The following is a 20,094-nucleotide window of genomic DNA, read 5'->3' on the forward strand; positions in this document are numbered from 1 at the left end:
AATCAAATATTCGACTGAGCGAAAATAACGTACCAAAATGTGATTTAATATCATGTTTTACCCTTTACCTTTTTTCAACTATACGTGCGGTGGCAAGGTGGCCAATTTGTTATTATTATTATAAAAACCATGTTTCTACAGCTAATTAAGTGGAATGTAATTTATGTGGTGTAATTTATAAACATGCAAAATCTACCTTTTTCCAGCTTGCTGAAGTTCTACTTTTCAAAAGGTGTAATATTATAAATATAATTTTAACATTCAAAAAATAATATATTCTGATCAAAACAAACTTAATTTAATAAATTGGAAATGATTAATAAACATATTTTATGATACGTTCTCCGAAATATCACCTCTTTAGTTGTAACGGGGTTAATATTATAAAAATATAAAAAAGTTATGGAACGCATTAAAGATAATCATAAACTCAATATAAATTAATTTAAATTATTTTGGAGTTCCCATTTACGGTAAAAAGGAGAAAAAAAATATGTTTGTTTTTTGTTTAGTGAATGGATGTTGCCATATTTCCTTAGTTAAGAATTTTTACATTGGCGTCCGTGTGGTTAAAAATTATGGGGACTTTGTTTAAGTAATACTAAGCAAACTAAGAATCAACCAATACACTGATGCATGAAAAAAAAAATAATGGAAACTTATTGGAAAGTACAGAAAATTATAAAAAAAAAAAAGGTATTAAATAATACGTAACTTAAAACTTTTCAAAAGTATAACGTTATCCGAAAGTGTGCGGTAGTACTGTAGAACTGTTTTGTTGCAGTGCTATGGGGTACGAATGTTTTGTTATAATGCATTTCAAAGATATAAAAATAAAGTACAAATGTATATTCATATTTGTAAAAAATATGGGGACGAAAAATTGCCAAAAGTTTTCATTTTTCTTACACACTACTGTATTCGTTGCATGAGCATAACTCATGGCTTCGCCTATCATTTTGTATCATGAAACTGAATTTACCCCATTTTCATTTCCTTATGTGTGGAATTTCATAATTGCATTTAGCATAAGGGTTATTTCAGGAAATGAGCTTGCTGTGCTAAAAATGTTACCCAAACCTATTAACGACGTGATTGACTAAAAAAAATATGTATTTGTGTTGTTTCAATATTAATTTGTTTATAATTCCTAATGGAAGTTAATAAAAAAATTGATTTTGGACTTAAGTATAGATACAAGTGCGAATTAAAAAATAATTTGCCTCTTCTTTTGACAGCAGTTGGGTTCGAACTCTAATCGTACATATTACGGGATATGTTTATTGGTATGCGCGTTTGTTTGCTGCTCTACTGAGCTCAATGATAGAACAGGTAATAATGTTCGTATATTAATATAATCCCTCTTCATTAATTTTTTTAAGTTAATTTGTATTATTGTCACGTTTAATATAGATGTATTCATACGTTGCTTAGAAAATCTGTGACAAGTTGTGACATTATGACGTACGTCGCACTTTACAGAACGTTCGTGGTGTAAAATATTAATGAGTCAGAAAATGACGTAAAGATGTCTTAGCCCTAAAATTCAACAATAGCAAAAAGTGTATAGCCGTTTTTTAATATTATTATCATTTTCATTTTGTGTTGTCCTTGTTTAAAACATTGTTTTCCTTTTTAACTAGTTAAACTTGTATTTTTATACAGTGACACAAAACGAATTCCGTTATACACCGTTCGACCAATAGCAGCCGAGTATTTAGCTGTGGTGGCAGACATGTTTTTTTTTTTTTTTTTTTCGCGTTACAGTACGTGAAAATTTGTTTCACGTTCAAGAATACATATTGGTGGTTTATTTTTATTAAATATGTAAGTCTTGACTTTGTTTCACTCTCGGACCTCAATTTTGTAAATTCACGTAATTTTTCGTAACCGTGAAGGTTCTTTGGCTGCCTTTTGTTCCGGTTCAGTGCATTACGAAAACGACAGACGGATAGTGAAACGTTAATATCTCGCGGGTCTTTACCCGTTTCAGGTTTTTTTTTTTTTTTTTTTTGCTGTTTTCGCTTGATTGTTAATCGGTGATTGCACAGCGTCTACCTATAACTTGTAGAGAGAGAAAGAAACAAATTGATTGAGCAGATCAATTAGCAAGGTTAAAAATAATAAAAACTTTATAAGTAAAAACGATAATTAGCCAAAAGATGGTGAGTGTAACGAATGTGTTCGTAAACACTCACTTTTCTCCCCAACAATCCATTGCCCCCATTCGCGATTGTTGTGGTAGATAGCTCTTGGTCTCCCATTCATAATAAGAGTTTGGTAGCAGTGTCTGGGAGTGGTTGGTGAAAATCTTCTCTTAGCACATTCGTTTCCATTATCCTGTTGTTGTGGAAATACGCTCCAGCTCAGAAGGGGCATAATCAGGTGATGGCGAGACACGTGCATCAGTTTAATTTAGTAAAAACGTTTGGAATTGAACTCATACTTTTCTAACAGTTGTAAAACATCGGCAATGCCCTGAGATGCCGCGGGTTATTAGCTACTTTTGATATAAAGTGACGATATGGTGTTTACTAGCTAATGAATGCCAATAACCTACAGCAATGGCAAGTGAGGGCACAGACATGCAGCATCAGGTACAGACCCTACGAAGTATCCCTCACCGCATGTTTCTTTACCAGCCACTGTGCGCAAGTTTTGTTCACTAAACGTCACATGTTTACATTATATTATCAATTTTGATGGTAGATTCAAGAAAGGGCGTTAATAATTTTGTTTTCCAAAATGTAACATTGGTGCACGAAACTTGCATTGTTTGGGCTTTCCTCATCCCTTGAGTGTCGTCGGTAAGTGCAAGGTACACACGTACTTGTGGAACTTGAGACAATTATTCAGTTACCAAAGGTCTGTGGTCGTGTCACGAGAGTGCGAGCAGGTTGTGTGTGAAGCTGTTGGCGACGTGGAGGCTGGCGGGGAGGGTGTTGGGCGAACCAGCGGGGAGGTGGGGTGGCAGAGGTTCGCTGGTTGTCGGTCCAAGGTCTCGGAAAGCATGCCGAGCCGGCTGTTCTCGTTCCTGAACCCGCTGGCGGCCGAGATCTGGCTGTACATGCTGGGCGCCTACCTGCTGGTGTCGCTCACCATCTGGGTGGTGGCGCGCTTCTCGCCCTACGAGTGGTGTCCCCCCGGGCCCTGCCCCTCGGACCCCCTGGACCAGCCGGGGGCGGCGCTGCTCGTCGTCGAGAACGACTTCACGCTCGCCAACAGCTTCTGGTTCACCATCGGCACGCTCATGCAGCAGGGCTCCGACCTCAACCCCAAGGTACCGTGGAGTCTCCCTCCCGCTGAGCAGTCTCGTGCGCTTCACCGGTTCCCAGGAGGCCTCCTTCGCGACACACACTTCACCGGTTCCCAGTAGGCCTCCTTCGCGACACACACTTCACCGGTTCCCAGGAGGCCTCCTTCGCGACACACACTTCACCGGTTCCCAGGAGGCCTCCTTCGCGACACACACCGGTTCCCAGGTGGCCTCCTTCGCGACACACACTTCACCGGTTCCCAGTAGGCCTCCTTCGCGACACACACTTCACTGGTTCCCAGTAGGCCTCCTTCGCGACACACACTTCACCAGTTCCCAGGAGGCCTCCTTCGCGACACACACTTCACCGGTTCCCAGGTGGCCTCCTTCGCGACACACACTTCACCGATTCCCAGTAGGCCTCCTTCGCGACACACACTTCACCGGTTCCCAGTAGGCCTCCTTCGCGACACACACTTCACCGATTCCCAGAAGGCATCCTTCGCGACACACACTTCACCGGTTCCCAGTAGGCCTCCTTCGCGACACACACTTCACCGGTTCCCAGTAGCCTCCTTCACGACACACACTTCACCAGTTCCCAGGAGGCCTCCTTCGCGACACACACTTCACCACTGTCCTCCAGAAAGAACGTCCCTTCCCTACATACACTGGTTACAAATTATCCATGGATCTTCCTAAAATCACAGGTTTTTAGTTCTCTTATTTCAAACATGAAATCAAAAAAGAGACTACCATAAAACACTCATTTCTTCCACATGTGTTTAGAACCCTTAAATCGAAATTTGGAAGTTAAAATACAACATCCGTAAATTTTATGTTATTTATAACAGTTTAACGTCTCATTTAAGTCCACTCCTAATACAAAATGGCTGAATTCCATAGTCCATGCCCGCTCCAGATCCAGGAACACGTATCGCACAAAATAACGATGCATGGCAGATATATGACTCGGATTATTTACAAATTTATGGTCTCAAATGTTGTACATTAATATTTTTATATTTATTTTATTAATTTATTTTATATTTTTTTGATGAAAGAAATGACTACCACTTGAATTTAATTAAACTTAACATAGCATTAAAAATAAGATAGGATTTTACAATTTCCGACGCACCACATCACTCCCCCACCCCCCCCGACCTTCTGAAACCGGGCTTGCTCCCAGCCAGCCCTGGTTGAAAGCAACGTCACATTCTTTCAAACACCGTACAAAGAAATTTTCTCTACATGCATATATTGTTTCATGACTATGCATCAACATAAAATGTGTTGAACAATCTTAAAAATTCCTAGGATGTAGATACTCATTTGTTTCTACTTTTTCCCCTTCTTTTAATCCATGAAAGTCTAGAAATTCCAGACAAATAGTTACTTACAGGTCTCTTCACGTGACTGCTCAGTGATGTTTGGCATTATTCAGTGCTTCGACGAGAAAAAGGACCACTGAATGATTTATGATTCGAAAGGGAGGATATGTATAAAAGTTCATAGCTATATAACTGCTTCGAGTTGCAGACGTAACTTTAAACTTAAATAATGACTGTGTCTCATAGTTTCACCTGAATAATAGCCGGTTCATACCTTATTTTCTCCCTTTTGCATCAGCCAAGCTATATGAGAATAAGCACCAATGATATGAGCTGATTTATACTATTTTAAAGAGTTTAAAAAATTTTAGAAGCCAATATTTTAGTACATATTTATAACTCATAGTGATATGGAGTTTACAGGATATTTATTTTAGGTTTGCAAGTCACAAAAATTGTTTTTAAGATTTTCTCAACCATTAAAAATATTCAGTCATCCATCATGGTTTTGTTTAAAAACAAAAGTAATGATTTTTTCCTCTGTCATATTATTATGTGGCAGTGATGCGACGTAAATAAATTACATTCAATTTGAGAAAAGTTATTTTCATTCTACTTTGCATGTAACTGCATGAGCTTTTGATGTGTGTACTCAATACATTTTATAGATGTGTATCTTTAATACTGCTCACTTTGCAAATGAACTAAAAACTGCAGCATTTCATTTCCCAAGACTTGCTGCAACAATTTGGCTGCTTCGCTTTTCCAAGTGCATGGATATTTCAGTGTCTCTGTTTTGACTCGTGTTTCCGACACAGGAATTGCATGTAATATAGTTTCACTGAAATAAGCACCAGCTTGTCTGTGTTTAGTGTGGTCGATGTTTGCTTCTCGGCCGGAACTGTTCCAGCATGAATTTATCGTATTTCACATCAAACAACTACGTTCACATGAATTGTCACACTTCACGAATAACCAGCTTATTCTGAAATAAATTACCTAATTACTCATAGTTGCTTACACTACGTGCTATAGAAAGAAAAAATTTGTTACTATAGTCAACTAGCACCAAGCTTAGTATTGTGTGATTTAAAAAAAAAATAGCTTGCTGACAGGGGTGAAGACCCTAATTTAAATGTTTTAAGATATAATTCTATAAATTTTAATGCTTAATAATATATGTTTAATAGTTCTGCTTTCGCAGGTGCTTCGAAATTGTTACACTCATGGTAGTCCAATCAATGACATAACTTTACTACAGAGAATAATATTGTCACATGGGAGATGTGACAATATCATTCAGGAGCTTGTTTAAGTGTGCACTCAATAGCAAAATAGCTACTTGGTTCTGAAAAACAAAGGTGAGCAAAATCAATGTTCATAATCTTATTCTTTTATTATATGTACTAACCTCAATGTGGTACATGATCCTTGCTTCTTATCCTGCTGAAAATAATATAAAAACATATTTTTTTGGCCATTTACACTTCTGAACCAATCATAGGTTCCATTAGTTACACGTAATGTTTAAAGTTTCAGTAATAACATAAGTCTGTATCCATATCAAAATACTGTATAGTTTTAACAGATGCAAAAGATTTTCATTTGATCAATGGATAATGAAATTACCGAGCAACTGAGAAAATTTATTTTAGAATCTAATCTACAAGAATTTTAAATAATTAAACAAATGAAGTAAGACTACAATTTTAGCTCATTACATCAAATATCACGATAATTAGTAGAGCCCATATATTTTGATTACTAACCAACAGAACAATATTGGCCAATTTGATTAAATGCACACTCAAGAGGTGCAACGCCTTGTAATGCAGATTATCGCTAAAGCCTTTTTGGATGCAACAATTACTTTATTTTCTCTATTCAGTTCATTACACCTCGGTTGGTAAGACATTAGTTATGTCTAACACTGTGGCAGGGTTCAATTCCTCTAGGTTTTCTCCGAGAGTCTTTGTGAATGTTAAATTTGATGTTTTTGTGTTACTGCCGGCTTGCAAACTATCTTTGTCTTCTTTGTCTGTTGTGTGCAATTGCATGAGTTGCCAGTGTGCTTTTGTGATGGGGAGTCATTGAAGTCGACTTAGGTCTCTGAACAAGCAGGAAAATGTTTTTAATATTCTTTCTTGGGAAGCTTGGTTTTTTTAACCAAATTTTCCAGTATTTATTGCTGGATAATTATTTAAGAGGTTTTTTTTAGGTAGGTTTTATTCACACAAATCAGAGGTTTCGCAAATATTTCAGTATCTACAGGTAGTAGAAACCCAAATACAAATTATATTTACAAGCTGATTTCAGAAAAGAATAAGTTTTCTTTCAAAATTTAAGACATACAGTTTTTTTACATTTTTTTAATGAATTCATGTGTACTTATTTTAAAGTTTTGTCTCATATTTCCACAATTTTGGATGTGAAACATCAAGTTTCTTTCAAAATTAAATTAAAAGACTGCCTTTTCTTTTTATAACATAAATATCAGAATACAAATATATTTGAACAGCAATGTTACTTTTGCTCTATTTTCTTTGCATATAGTAACAAATACCCATGGTGCTTATTTTCATGACTCTATGGTACAAGCAAAACCTAGTGTTGTATTTGAGCGTGTCGAGTTGAACTTGTAATTCGCTAATTTAAGTGAAAAATTTTTTAATAATAATTCAAACTTAGAATAAAACTGTTATTTATGGATCAATTTTAATAATTGAAACACCAATGTAAAGGTTTCTGAGTTTTGATACAATAAAAAAATACTTTCCAGATAAATTTTAACATTACACAAAAAAAATGTGGTCACATAGATAACAGTTTTTTAAATTGATTTTAAAACATAGTGCTTCAGTTTCATACGTGGCTCTAGTAAACAATCATTCAAAGCTTTTATATAACAACTTTTGTATTTTGCAGCAATTTCAACATACATTCTTTGCATTTGCAAAATATGTACCTCTGGTGAAAAAAATTTAAATGTCTTCGTCGTGATTACCAAGTAGATAATTTTATCTATCTTAACTTTCTTTGATCGGTTTGAGAGAAAGGGAATGGAGTGTGAAAGAGTACGCCATTTGCCTGCTCATAAAATATGTTTTTCTGCTATCAAAGCTGAAGCACTAGTGAAACAAGTGTTTAGTCTTAAGCCCCCTTCCCCCACCCTCCGGAAGCATAAACCTTCTTATAAAACCCAGTGACCCGCGAATTTGATAGGGTGAAAGGACCTTAAACCAAAAACCAGGTGTTAGGTTTTTCCTTGCGAATCCTGAGAGGGAAGCTTCAAAGCCACAACCATTGAGGCATCACGCTCATGCGTGTCTCGGCGTCTCGTGATCCCAGTATTGATGTGCCTCAGTTCACAAGCATCAAATGGGTGGAAATGTTTGCCATATTGAATTTATACATTTTCCCTGATAAATTGTTTTGTTTTTTTGACAATTAGACCTTTGTTTGGGCACATGCCACTCATTTCAATTTTTTAAACTAACTAGATTTTTAAAGTTGCTAAGAGTGACTTTCTATAATATTATTAAATTGAATGCCTTATTAAACTCTAATTATTTCACGGAGAAGAGAAAATATTAAATACATATCACTCCAGGCATTCCGTTAAAAAATGTTCTACATCTTTACATAGCAAACAATTTTAATAAAACAATAAAAAAAAAAGCCGTAAATACCAAGTAAGCATTTGCTAACAAATTTTCATTGTTAATTTTTATGCCAGGTGTATTCTGTATGTTAACTGCCATTTGTAACTAAAATTATTGCATGACTAATCATGTCATGGTAACTCACTATAATTTAATTCTCTGTTTTCCCACAGCTTGTAACTGTATAAAAATTAAACTTGTATAGTTCCATTTTCTAAATCTTTACCTCAGAGCTAAAAAACACCATGCCATTATTTTATGAAATAGAGTTGGTAATATGTCCCTTATAAACATTTTTCACGCTATGTATTGGTATAGAGTATATACTATATACGCATGCCTTTAAACATAAAAATGTTAAACCTCAATCTTGAAAAAAAAAATGTTATGTAATAAAAAGGTTAAATTTATAAAGTAGTTCCCTCTACTAGCAAATAAACCTTAAAATAAATAAAGTAGAAACAAATAAAGTTTACAGTTTTGTGATACGGTGTCCCATACTTATGGGAAGCAGAAATATCCGGAATCATCTGTATGAATAAAAATTTTAAGGCTCTTTCGCTTAGATCTCCGAAAGTTCTTCACCGATTACTTCGTTTTATATACCTATGTCACACCTGCGACAGGTCAATAGATGGATAAGAATACAGATGGGTAAAAAAAACACTGATTTTTTTTTTAATATTTTCATTTATATAGAGAGAGAGATGTATAGATATAGGTGTATAGAGGAGAGACATAGAGAATTAGAGAGATGCTTTGTACATGTGTACCTAATTCAAAAAAAAATGTATCGAGGCATTGTAACGCATGCCGGGCATCAGCGAGTAAGAAAGTCACGGCGAACGGCCCCTGGAGACAGTGCGAGCGCGTGTGTGTGTGTGTGCCCCCGGCCGGGCAGGCGACGTCGACGCGCATCGTGGGCGGCATCTGGTGGTTCTTCACGCTCATCATCATCTCGTCGTACACGGCCAACCTGGCCGCCTTCCTCACCGTCGAGCGCATGATCACGCCCATCGAGAACGCGGCCGACCTGGCCGAGCAGACGGACATCTCGTACGGCACGCTGGAGGGCGGCTCCACCATGACCTTCTTCCGGGTGAGCGCCGACAGTCAGGGCCGTGGCCGGGCTTCTGTGGAGCAGGAGAGCCAGCGTCACCCGTTATCAGAGTGTTTCCACTAAGATCTCAGGGGATAGCAGGCTTTCAGAACTCTTAACAAACACATACATTTTGTAATGATTATGATTGAGAAATGAAAACTGAACTTTTTAATCATTTGGACATAAATACACGGAACACACATGTACAGTGACATGTGTGCAAACCGGCATTAAACATATACCACTTGGAAGCACAAAATTTTGGCACGCTTAAAGATTACAATAATCCGTCTGTAACCTTTTGTAGTCAAGTTACTGTAATTTTCTTATTCTTTTTTTCCCCCCATCATTTAATTCAAGGAAGAGAGGGATCTACACCTGGCTATGTCGCTGACCAAGTTCATGTGAACAGCGGCAGCCTCGTGTGACACTGCTATAATTTGTGAAATTGGCTTTGTTTTTTTAGTTCACCCAGAGGTATCATTTCGGGGTGATGTTTTCCTAAGTTTTTTTTTTCACGTCATTCATTATCATGTATTTAATTTATTTATGACCTTTTTTTTTAATAAAATCATAAGATAATTGTCTTCAGAACAAATTATTACAAAATAGACATTTTTTATGTTTATATTTTATTATATATCTAAATATGATTATTTTTTAATCTTTTCTCAAACAAATTAATACTTGTAAACATTGGAGATCCCTGAGATATTAGCGCGACAATCAATTTTCTTTTAAACATTTAAATATAAAGCGATGATATAATCCTGGCTAGAGCCCTGAAGCTTGCCGTGGCGAGCCTGCAAGCTTGTGGCAATGCTTCACGTTTCAAAGACGCGTGACAAGCTTGCGAGCGACACTCGGGAAACCCCTCGAAGGCAGTTGTGTGCGCGCAGGACTCGAAGATCGGCATCTACCAGAAGATGTGGCGCTACATGGAGAGCAAGAAGCCGTCCGTGTTCGTGTCCACGTACGAGGAGGGGGTGAAGCGGGTGCTGGAGGGAAACTACGCCTTCCTCATGGAGTCCACGATGCTGGACTACGAGGTGCAGCGCGACTGCAACCTCACGCAGATCGGCGGCCTGCTGGACTCCAAGGGCTACGGCATCGCCACGCCCAAAGGTACCTGTGCCCGGGCTTCCACACCAACTTCCCACCAACCTTAAAAACATATATATATATATATATCATGGTATTTTGCCCCCCCCTCTGAAACCTTGAAGTGGGGGCAAACGAGTGCAAAGAAAGTGCTGTGTAATCAATTTTTAGATAGTAAAACTGCTTAAAATAGCACAATTTTCCCGGGGGAGGACCCCCGACCAACCGCTTCAATAGGGGGGATCGATGATTCTTTATAAAAAGGTATATTGCCTCCCCTTTGGAAATTTAGTTGTATAGATAGTCCATGCATGACATCAAAGTGAAACTTATTCCTTTTTTAGATATAGACAGAGATAAATTATTTAAATTTTCGATCACACCATCCACTTAAAACTGAATGATAAAACTTAACTGCACAAATCAAATAACTCTTTTCCACATTAAAATTACAATTAAACATTTAATAAAGTTTTCAAGTTTGCTTTGTGAATTTTTGGTTCTCACCATTCACTACAGGTGACAGCACTGGAATTACACTTTTCCGTTCTGTGCAACTTCCGTTCCATTTACGAAATTGCTCCCTACCAAATGCTGTATAGCTAAGATGTTACAGATTACAAATAGTTCTTAAAAAAAAATTATTTATCTCTGATTAGAGCTAAGTGTTTATGTTCCTACAAAGATGGGTTCACAGGGGAAAAAAATAAGTTGGACTGAAAAGCTTTATGATGCTCTAAACTCATGAAAGGGAACGTAATTCCAACAAGAACGCAGTAGACAAAATCACCTACACTGAATACCATGTTACAATCCATTAATGCAGAAGGAAGTGCACGTGAACCGCTTCTGTTCCGTGCTGCGGCCAGGGTCGCCGTGGCGGGACAAGATCTCGCTGGCCATCCTGGAGCTGCAGGAGAAGGGCGTCATCCAGATCCTGTACGACAAGTGGTGGAAGAACACCGGCGACGTGTGCAACCGCGACGACAAGAGCAAGGAGTCCAAGGCCAACGCGCTCGGCGTGGAGAACATCGGTGAGGCGCCCTCTGCCTGGCACCAGGGCCGCAACTAGGGTCGAAATCGCTTGCATTTGTAATTCCTTCCTACTGCAACTGGTAACTGGTAACGTCTAATCTGATTTACAATATAACGTCTCAACATAGCACAATTTTTCCGCAGGAGGGCCCCCGAACCCCCCCGCTTTATTGGTGTGGTATGTGAAAAAAAAAAAGAGGGAGGGTGGGGGCGCATGAATCCATTCATACCCCGGGTGCCAGAGACTCTAGTTGCGGCCCTGCCCGGCACGTTCTGTTACTGCCATTACACGTGGTCGTCCTTCGCAAAACAAACTCCAGTTCACCACACAAGCACCGCATATACCTAATGTTCCACTGCAAATTTTTCACCAAAAAAGAGTGACAGAAATATCTGCTAAGATCAGCGATGCATTAATAGGTATTTAAATACAGGATCTCCATTAACAAAATGTCCCAGACCCAATGGTGTGTCATAAACAGTTTAATTAAGACTATTTACAACACATCATACATCAAACTGAAGGTAAACTAACCTAGTTATTCTTACAAATGTCCAATATGTGCACCCTTTAGTCATGAGGCACACGTCTGACGTAATGTCCGATTATTCCCACATTTCGGTTAACACGTCTGGAATGATGGAAGCAATAGCCTCTTCAGGTCTGGCAGACACGATACTTCATAAAGCCCTATAAAAAAAATTGCATGGCATTATGTCAGGTGAACGTGTAGGCCAGCGAAAAAGAGCTCTGTCGTCTTGACAATTATGACCGATCCAAACGTCATGGACTTTGACGATTAAACTTTAAACTAAATGAACGTTGAACTGAAATTACAGATTCACTCTTAGCAAATTGCAGAATGCTTTACGCTCAGAAGTGGCAATTTTGCGTGGGTGATGCTGCAAGCAAGAAAACAAAAAAGCAGTATTCGCACATGTGCTTATTTAAAACTGTTTGAGTTACTCTTTAATTGTGACATTGAACCTAAACTCTGCAATGCTTACAGTTGATTAAATTAAATTTTATAACTGGGACATTCCTTGATGAACATAACAGTATTTAAATCTGATTAAATAACTCTTATTTCTTACTAGTACACTAGAAACTTGCTAATCTGGACACCGCTAGTCCATTCCGTAAAGCTGGTTAATCCATAACGAATATTTGTACCGTACAATCGATAAATTTTGAATTTTTATCACAAGGATGTTTTGTTGACCCTACAACAGTTCACAGGTTAAAACTACAGTAGTATCAAAACCAAGGACCCAAGGGCACATGATTTTGTCGGGTTCCATCCTATTTATTTAATGTACAATTTTTCAAACGACATTATTCAAAAAAAAACCAAAGACAGTAACGTTACCGAGTCCGTAACTCTAAACATCATCTGTGAATATCGCATAACTCGTAAGGTTTCCTATGAATTGTATGAGCAATATACTTGTAATTTCTGTCCTATCATGAAACTCAACCGGAGGCCCCCTCCTTTTCTCCCACACTCTCTCTCTCTCTCTCTCTCTCTCTCTCTATGGCCCTGAATAAAGGCTGAGTTCCCTTAATCTAAAGGAAAATAAGGCTAAATCTACAGCAGATAAGTGACTTTCTTAAAAATAAATATATATCAAGCTTACCCTTCATCACTCTTTGTCATTTCCTAATATATAAATTTATTTATTTATTTAACTAAACCATGTAGTCACAATCTTAAGCTTTAATTATAATACATATTAATATAGCATAAGATATAAGTTATTTCTTTTTTCATAGCCCTAAAGAATGATAACTAGAATGTAGGCTTCAGCATGGACCACACATTCAAAGTTTCATTAATCCATGTATTATTTAAGTGAATTTAATTTGATCAATACTTAGGTCTTTCAACATTTACGATTTTATTAATGTAGTGGGCGACCAAGCCCAAATAATAACTTTTGAAATTAGGTGTTTTATCCAGAATGAACTATTTTAGAGGGTTATCTTTAAAAGATTTGTGCAATGGGAGTGCATGACTTGATGTAAGTTTTTGGACATACGCCATTGCTAAGAATGGAATGGAATGGCGTATGTCCAAAAACTTACATCAAGTTATTTTAGAGGGGTTGTGAAATATGTGTAATGTCATGCTTTTTTTGATTAACAATGCTTGGTTCTTGGCAAATAATACAAATATTGCCTTCATAGTTACTACTGTTAAGTTATAAGAAAAAAGTTACGTGTACATAAATACAAAATGTGAAAACATCTTTCAGATGTTGAAAAAGTAACATTTATTAATAGATATGTTATATCGGCTGTTTTTGTGTCTTTTAGAATTGCTGTTCTAAAATACTAACCATATGATGTAATTATACATTTATTTTTAAAACAAAATTTTTTCTTTGCTGTGTGCTTCAGAGTAAACTGAACACTTTCCACCATGTTTATTATTTTAGTAAGATTGTAAAACTGTTTCATTTCCAGGTGGAGTGTTTGTAGTTCTGCTGTGTGGCCTGGCATTGGCTATTCTGGTCGCCATACTCGAATTTTGTTGGAACTCCAAGAAGAACGCACAGACGGACCGGGTAAGCATGGAACTGATTGCACAGCTGCAGAATAATGAAGTCAAATACGATAAACACATCAAAACTCTAACTAACATTACATAGATCAAAATTTTGAGACAGCATATGTGCAGGCTAATTTTTTTAATTGAGTTAAGCTGCTTCAACTGAGTACAGTGAAAAAAAAAGTAAACTTAATATTTTCATTGCGTGTTGATATCTACTACTCATTCTACTTTACAGATATACAGCTACATTCAAGTGGTCCTTTATTTTGGATTTTGAAAGCTAAATATCCAAGGTCTGAGATTTAGAAACCAAAATCTTTGTGTGATCTCAAGAAACAAATAATAAAATAAATTTGAATGGATAAAATAACTTGTAACTGGGAAAGTAGCAATTTTGTTGAATCTAAATCTCAAATTTGAATCAAAAAGAGTAACTTGAATCTACCCCTTCAATCTGAATATAGGTCTGAAGGGGGAAAAAAAATTAGATCAATAAGAGATAAAAGATTTAACTATGGTATTAAAACATTTTAAAGTTTGTATCACAAAATTTAATATATATATATATATATATATATATATATATATATATATATATATATGTATTATAATTCGGTATATTCGAAGAATCCAAGATTTGAAAATCCCATCCCTAATATATATATATATATATATATATATTAGGGATGGGATTTTCAAATCTTGGATTCTTCGAATATACCGAATCCTATGGATTCGAGGTGGGTTTTTAAGAGTTTTAGGTAGTAATTGATAATTGTAGTGCTGGGCGAAGTTTGAAAATTTCGAACCGAACCGAACCGAACCCTTACGTTCGGTTCGGTTCGAAACCTCTTAAAATATATTCGAAAAACCGAACGTTCGTTTAAAAAAAAATACGTTTTTCTAATTTTCTATCCCCCATTTGAGACCATTCACAAAACAGCTCAACAAAATTCTATTACTTGTAATATTCAGACTTTTATCGCATAATCGTCGCCTCAACAGTTTCAAGCGCAGACAAAATAAAAATAAAATTATTAATCGTCGCATCTCGCATAGCATTTTTTCATATGGGCGCGCTTTGTTTTTTGATTACTTTAGAGAATTTTGTATGCATTTGTCGTACTACGTAATATAAACTATCGTACAAATGCCAAAGGTATTGTATATTATACCTTTAACTATAGTGCGTGTACGAGAAGTGTTGTAAAATCACCAAACATTGCGTACCCCATACATTAAACTAAAGCGCATGTACGAGAACTCTCGTATTTCGGCAAAACTAACGTGATCAAGTTAACACAAGACAAATGCGGTAGGAAATGATTACGTAAATTACGTATTTTAAATTACTGGGATGTATTTATTTTCTTTGGCCTTTTTGGTTATAACAGTCAGGTAATGAAAATATTAATTTAATCTTGTGTATTAAAAGTACTGGTCCAGTAAATGTTACAGTACGGTACTAAGTTGACTAGCGTAGTCGCGGCAGCCATCATTAATTCTCGTGTTTTCTTTTTTCCGACGCAAATTTCTATAACCACACTTTTTACGTTACGTTTACAATATTATTGTTCTTGAGGTGATTTGCGATGAGCAGGCTAACGTCGTTTAAGTTTTCCAAATGGAGAAAAGATAATGGCGACCCGGATGACCCAGAACCACCCCAAAAAAACCGTCTAAAGTTTCTTCTAACGAGCAGCATTCTTCCAAGAAAACAGCAACTGCAGACAGCGGGTTTTGTAATGCAGATAGGTAACTTAATTCACATTCGCCTTTTTTTGATGTCCTATTAAAAAGTTTTACTTATTAAAAATGTTAGGTTATGTCTACCACAAAAATATGTTATGTGGCCTTATGCTGAATGTTCGTCATCTTTATAATATTTTTTTTTAAATGAAGGTTAGTGTACACTTAAAAAGGAATATAGTCTTTTTGAAATTTAGATGTAACTTCTTCACGAATTAAAAGTTGGTATATATATATAAGCTAAGCTATATAATGTTTTAATTTTGCATATGGCTGGAGAACCTTTCTTTCTCACCACTCTGTTAAAGACCAAAATGCTGGTCATCGGTTCATTTTATTTGAAAACAATTATTTCTGTATGAGGTTCGGTTCGAAACCAGAGAACTGAGGTTCGTCCAGCTCTAGAAAATTGTAGGTATACCTAAACTATATTATAAAGGTAACGGAAATGGCACAAATATAAGATAAACTACGCTGCATTTTGTCAATTAGCATAACTACTCTATCATTTCCAACTTTCAATAATATAACATTGCAGAAAAAAACGTAACTTTTTTTAAATGGTGTCTGTTATACAAACATATTTTATTGAAAACATAGGAAGGATTAATTTAACAGAGAATTAGACAGATGCAAACTTACGTGTGTGGTTTTTGAGGTTATTTGTCTCTATTTTATATCCGGTGTATACACTATGCACTTATTTTATAATTTTATAATACACATGTGATTTTTTTTAATACATAGGCCTATGTAATTTTTTAAAATAAATGTGTGATTTTTTTAAATATGTGGTGAAGTTTAGTGTGGGACTGGGATTCGAGATTCGATGACAAACACTGAGGATTCGAACAAGGATTCGGATTCGTCCCATCCCTAATATATATATATATATATATATATGTGTGTGTGTGTGTGTGTGTGTGTGTGTGTATATATATATACACACCCACACACACATCATAATTACAAAAAAAATTCAGTAACAGTAATGGGAAATCATAGTGATGCGATGCGTTCTTTTTCTAAGATATATTTTTCTAGCTGAGTGTACCCTGATAGTAGGCCAAAAATTACAAGTCCATTGTAATACAGGATGGCCACAATTATATGATTTAGAAACTGAAGGACTAAAATTGTGTTTTCGAGGTTCAGTAAATGAAGGAAAAGTGGTGAAAATAATTCAGAACAAACTGTAAAAATTATTTGCTAAGAGTGTCAACATTTGCGATGTATAGTAATTCACATCACCCTCCACACATAATTTGTGGGTTTTGAAAATTTGTAGATGAAGTAACAATTTGCTACCAGACGCTTAGTTTTTCTCTACGACATTGTGCTTACTTACTGTTTTCATCTGTACCACTTGTTTCATCGCGCTGTATGGAAAACACCTGTGCAATGCTGGTGATGGTGTGGTGATTTGGGATTTGACCCATCCGTTACTAACTTTTTTTAATTTGTGGGTTTTGAAAATTTGTAGATGAAGTAACTAACTATTTGCTACCAGGCGCTTAGTTTTTCTCTACGACATTGTTCTCACTTACTTGTTTGATCGCGCTGTACGGTGACGGTGTGACAATGTCTGCAGCAGTCGCTGTGCTCGGAGATGGCGGAGGAGCTGAGGTTCGCGGTGAGGTGCCACGGCTCGCGCCAGAGGCCGGCGCTGCGCCGCTCCTGCACCCGCTGCTCCCCGGGGACCACCTACGTGCCGGCCGCCCTCGAGATGCCTCACATCAACGGCGTGAGTACGCCTCCCAACCTAACCTGAAACTGCACCTGCGGGCACGGCAAGTTTCGCGCATTCGTTCGGCCGCGCAAGCCTTCGTGCTCGTGATCGCACCGCAGATATGTACTTGGACATGCCCCTCTGCGACCGTGAGCCGACGACGCCCGGCTCAGCGAATCAGGTGGTGCCTATCGATGAGAACAAAAAATTGGTCACGTCTAGAAAACTGGCCGATGGAATTCAAACACGAGGCTTTCAAATTTTAGCCTGATATCAAGACGAATTCGCAGAAATTTCCAGGCCTCTAGGACTCTAGGAATACATACATCAAAAACTAAAATTGCTATACTAGCCAACTAATTCTTACAGATTGTTTTATATCGTTACTTAAGAAAAAACAATGCCTAAGGGACATTTTTTTATTTCTTCATGGAAAAGTGAGTATTCGGCATCTTCTCTCTGCGCGTTTCATTGCAAATCCAGCAGAATGTGCTGCTATGGTCTTTTTGTTAACACCTGATTACATATATTTCCAGGAGGCACATGAAGTTACTAAGCTCTCCTGAAAAATTTTCTTTTTGTCACATAGGCGGTGTTGTTTCTTAAGCAACAATATATTACTTACTTTCTTATCAAAATCAGAGACATTTTAAGTTATCGATGAATTAATGGATGTGTAATTGACTTAGGACAGGCCTCTTGAAACCTGGGGTCATCATAGGCGATAAGGGGATACGAGGTGACAGTGGAACATGGGCGGTGAGAGACGTAAGTAATCCGGGAACACATGTCAGCTCCCAGCAACATCTGCCCCGTTTCCCCACATGCAAAATATCCAGGTTGGACCCCACTGGAACGTAAATCAGGATCGTCTTAGTGAGAGGTGAATAAACTAACCACTCAGTCACTGTGTGCTTAACTGCTCACGTAGTCATTATTAGTGGTCTGCAAGTATTTGAAAAATATTGAATAGTTAAATGTTTGATATTCAATATATTATTAATTATTTTTTTTTTTTAATTATACATTACCAATAGATGCACCAAGTGGGACTCATTTACAAAAAAAAAAAAAAAGTAACATTTATGAAACTACGATGATTAACTAAGAAATTTATATTTGTTCTCTGCAGCACTATACATACATTGTTTCAATGTAACTAATAATCTGTCTTTATGATAAAAATTTGTAATGATAGTCTTAGTGGTTATATACATACTGTAAAAATTATCACTTGCATCAGCAAAATAATTTTTAAACTTAACATTTTACTGGTTTAAAAAAATTGCAATTTTACACCTCTCGCTATTTTGGTTATATTTTACTGTATTTTGGAAATTCCTTTTTTAGGATTTGTGTGAAAAAAATGTTTCACTATGTTAAAATCTGATTCAAAATTTTCAGTGCTGACAAATAAATTGATTTAAATTTAAAAATATTGTAATTGCACAAGCCTACTTTGGACTTTTCGTTAAGTGGGGAACACAACGCGCAAGATATTCCTGATCCCCCCACCAAACCGTTCTGTCGCTTCACCCCTCGTAGTCTCTTATGACCCCAAGTGTTCATGAGGAGCAAATTATAATTCAAATGTTTCGAGAAAAGGATGTGCAACAAAAGTTACAGACACTAATGGAGACAGGACACGAGAAAAAACCCAATCAAAATTACTCAAATTTTTTTAACTATTATGTAGTGAGATCTTATAAATGTATCAAGGGCAGATTGATGGTAAAATTCTAAACACTTTTCTCCTTCCATTCATTGTGTAATCATCTAGCACATAGGTTGAGACAAATGTCTGTGTTGGCAGGAAACCGGGATCCTACCAATGATCGAGATGAAGAAATCCTCTCTCAGCTACGACCCGGACACATAGCAGAGCGCTGCTGTTCTCTTTGGAGAGCAAGACCAGCCCCGGTCATCGAGGCAAGCGACATTCGCAACGCGGACACGTTTCTGTGATAAAGACTAGTCGGTAGTTCTGGACGGTCGGCGACGCCGGCTGCCGGAAACCAGCCGAGGCGAGGCCGCCTCGCTCACCCTGCGGGTCTCAGCGACACAGTTAGTGAGAGAACGAAAAAAACGAAGTGAAATGTGCTGGGAACTAGAAAAACGTATGGTGTGGTAGTGTGTGCAATGCAATGTTCTGTGAACACGGAAGTTTAGCGAGTTTAAATGTTTTATCACTGTTTCGGGATGAATGGACTATACAAAATTTGTTATCTGTCCACGATATGAAGACAAAGTGGAAAATAAGTTTGACACTGAATAAAAAAAATGTGTTTCTTAAATATGTTTGATGTAATTTGAAAACATTTATTCATGATAAAAAGTAAAAAAAAAAAATCTTTAGGAAATATAAACATTGGGAACAGACACGCTGTGCAATTAATACTCACACGTCAAGACTACTTACTATCACAATTCAAATACAGTACAATTTTACATTCACAGTGCTCTTATTTTGATTCATATACATACGGCCTAAATAAAATATGTATTTATTGTAAATATGTTCTAGGTTTGTTACAAAGAGAATAAAAATTAAATGGTCGTTTCAGAAATTTA

The 20,094-nt window shown here is 36.8% G+C and overlaps 1 protein-coding gene across 4 annotated transcripts in view; it reads left to right on the plus strand.

Annotated features, from left to right (window-relative positions):
* The window catches only part of LOC134539483 (glutamate receptor ionotropic, kainate 2), a 639,484-nt gene extending 619,390 nt beyond the window's left edge, over positions 1–20,094 (plus strand). For 2 of the 4 annotated variants that reach the window (XM_063381555.1, XM_063381553.1), the window contains exons 12-17: positions 9,154–9,351; positions 10,254–10,479; positions 11,325–11,489; positions 13,958–14,058; positions 17,386–17,538; positions 19,337–19,817. In XM_063381555.1, the coding sequence (XP_063237625.1) occupies positions 9,154–9,351; positions 10,254–10,479; positions 11,325–11,489; positions 13,958–14,058; positions 17,386–17,538; positions 19,337–19,402 (909 nt within the window). In that variant the 3' untranslated portion in view covers positions 19,403–19,817. Of the gene's footprint in view, positions 1–2,974; positions 3,281–9,153; positions 9,352–10,253; positions 10,480–11,324; positions 11,490–13,957; positions 14,059–17,385; positions 17,539–19,336 lie in introns of all 4 variants that reach the window. The other 2 variants (XM_063381552.1, XM_063381554.1) reach the window with 2 other exon arrangements.

Source organism: Bacillus rossius, chromosome 15 (assembly GCF_032445375.1).
Source record: "Bacillus rossius redtenbacheri isolate Brsri chromosome 15, Brsri_v3, whole genome shotgun sequence".
NCBI classification, from domain to species: Eukaryota; Metazoa; Arthropoda; class Insecta; order Phasmatodea; family Bacillidae; genus Bacillus; species Bacillus rossius.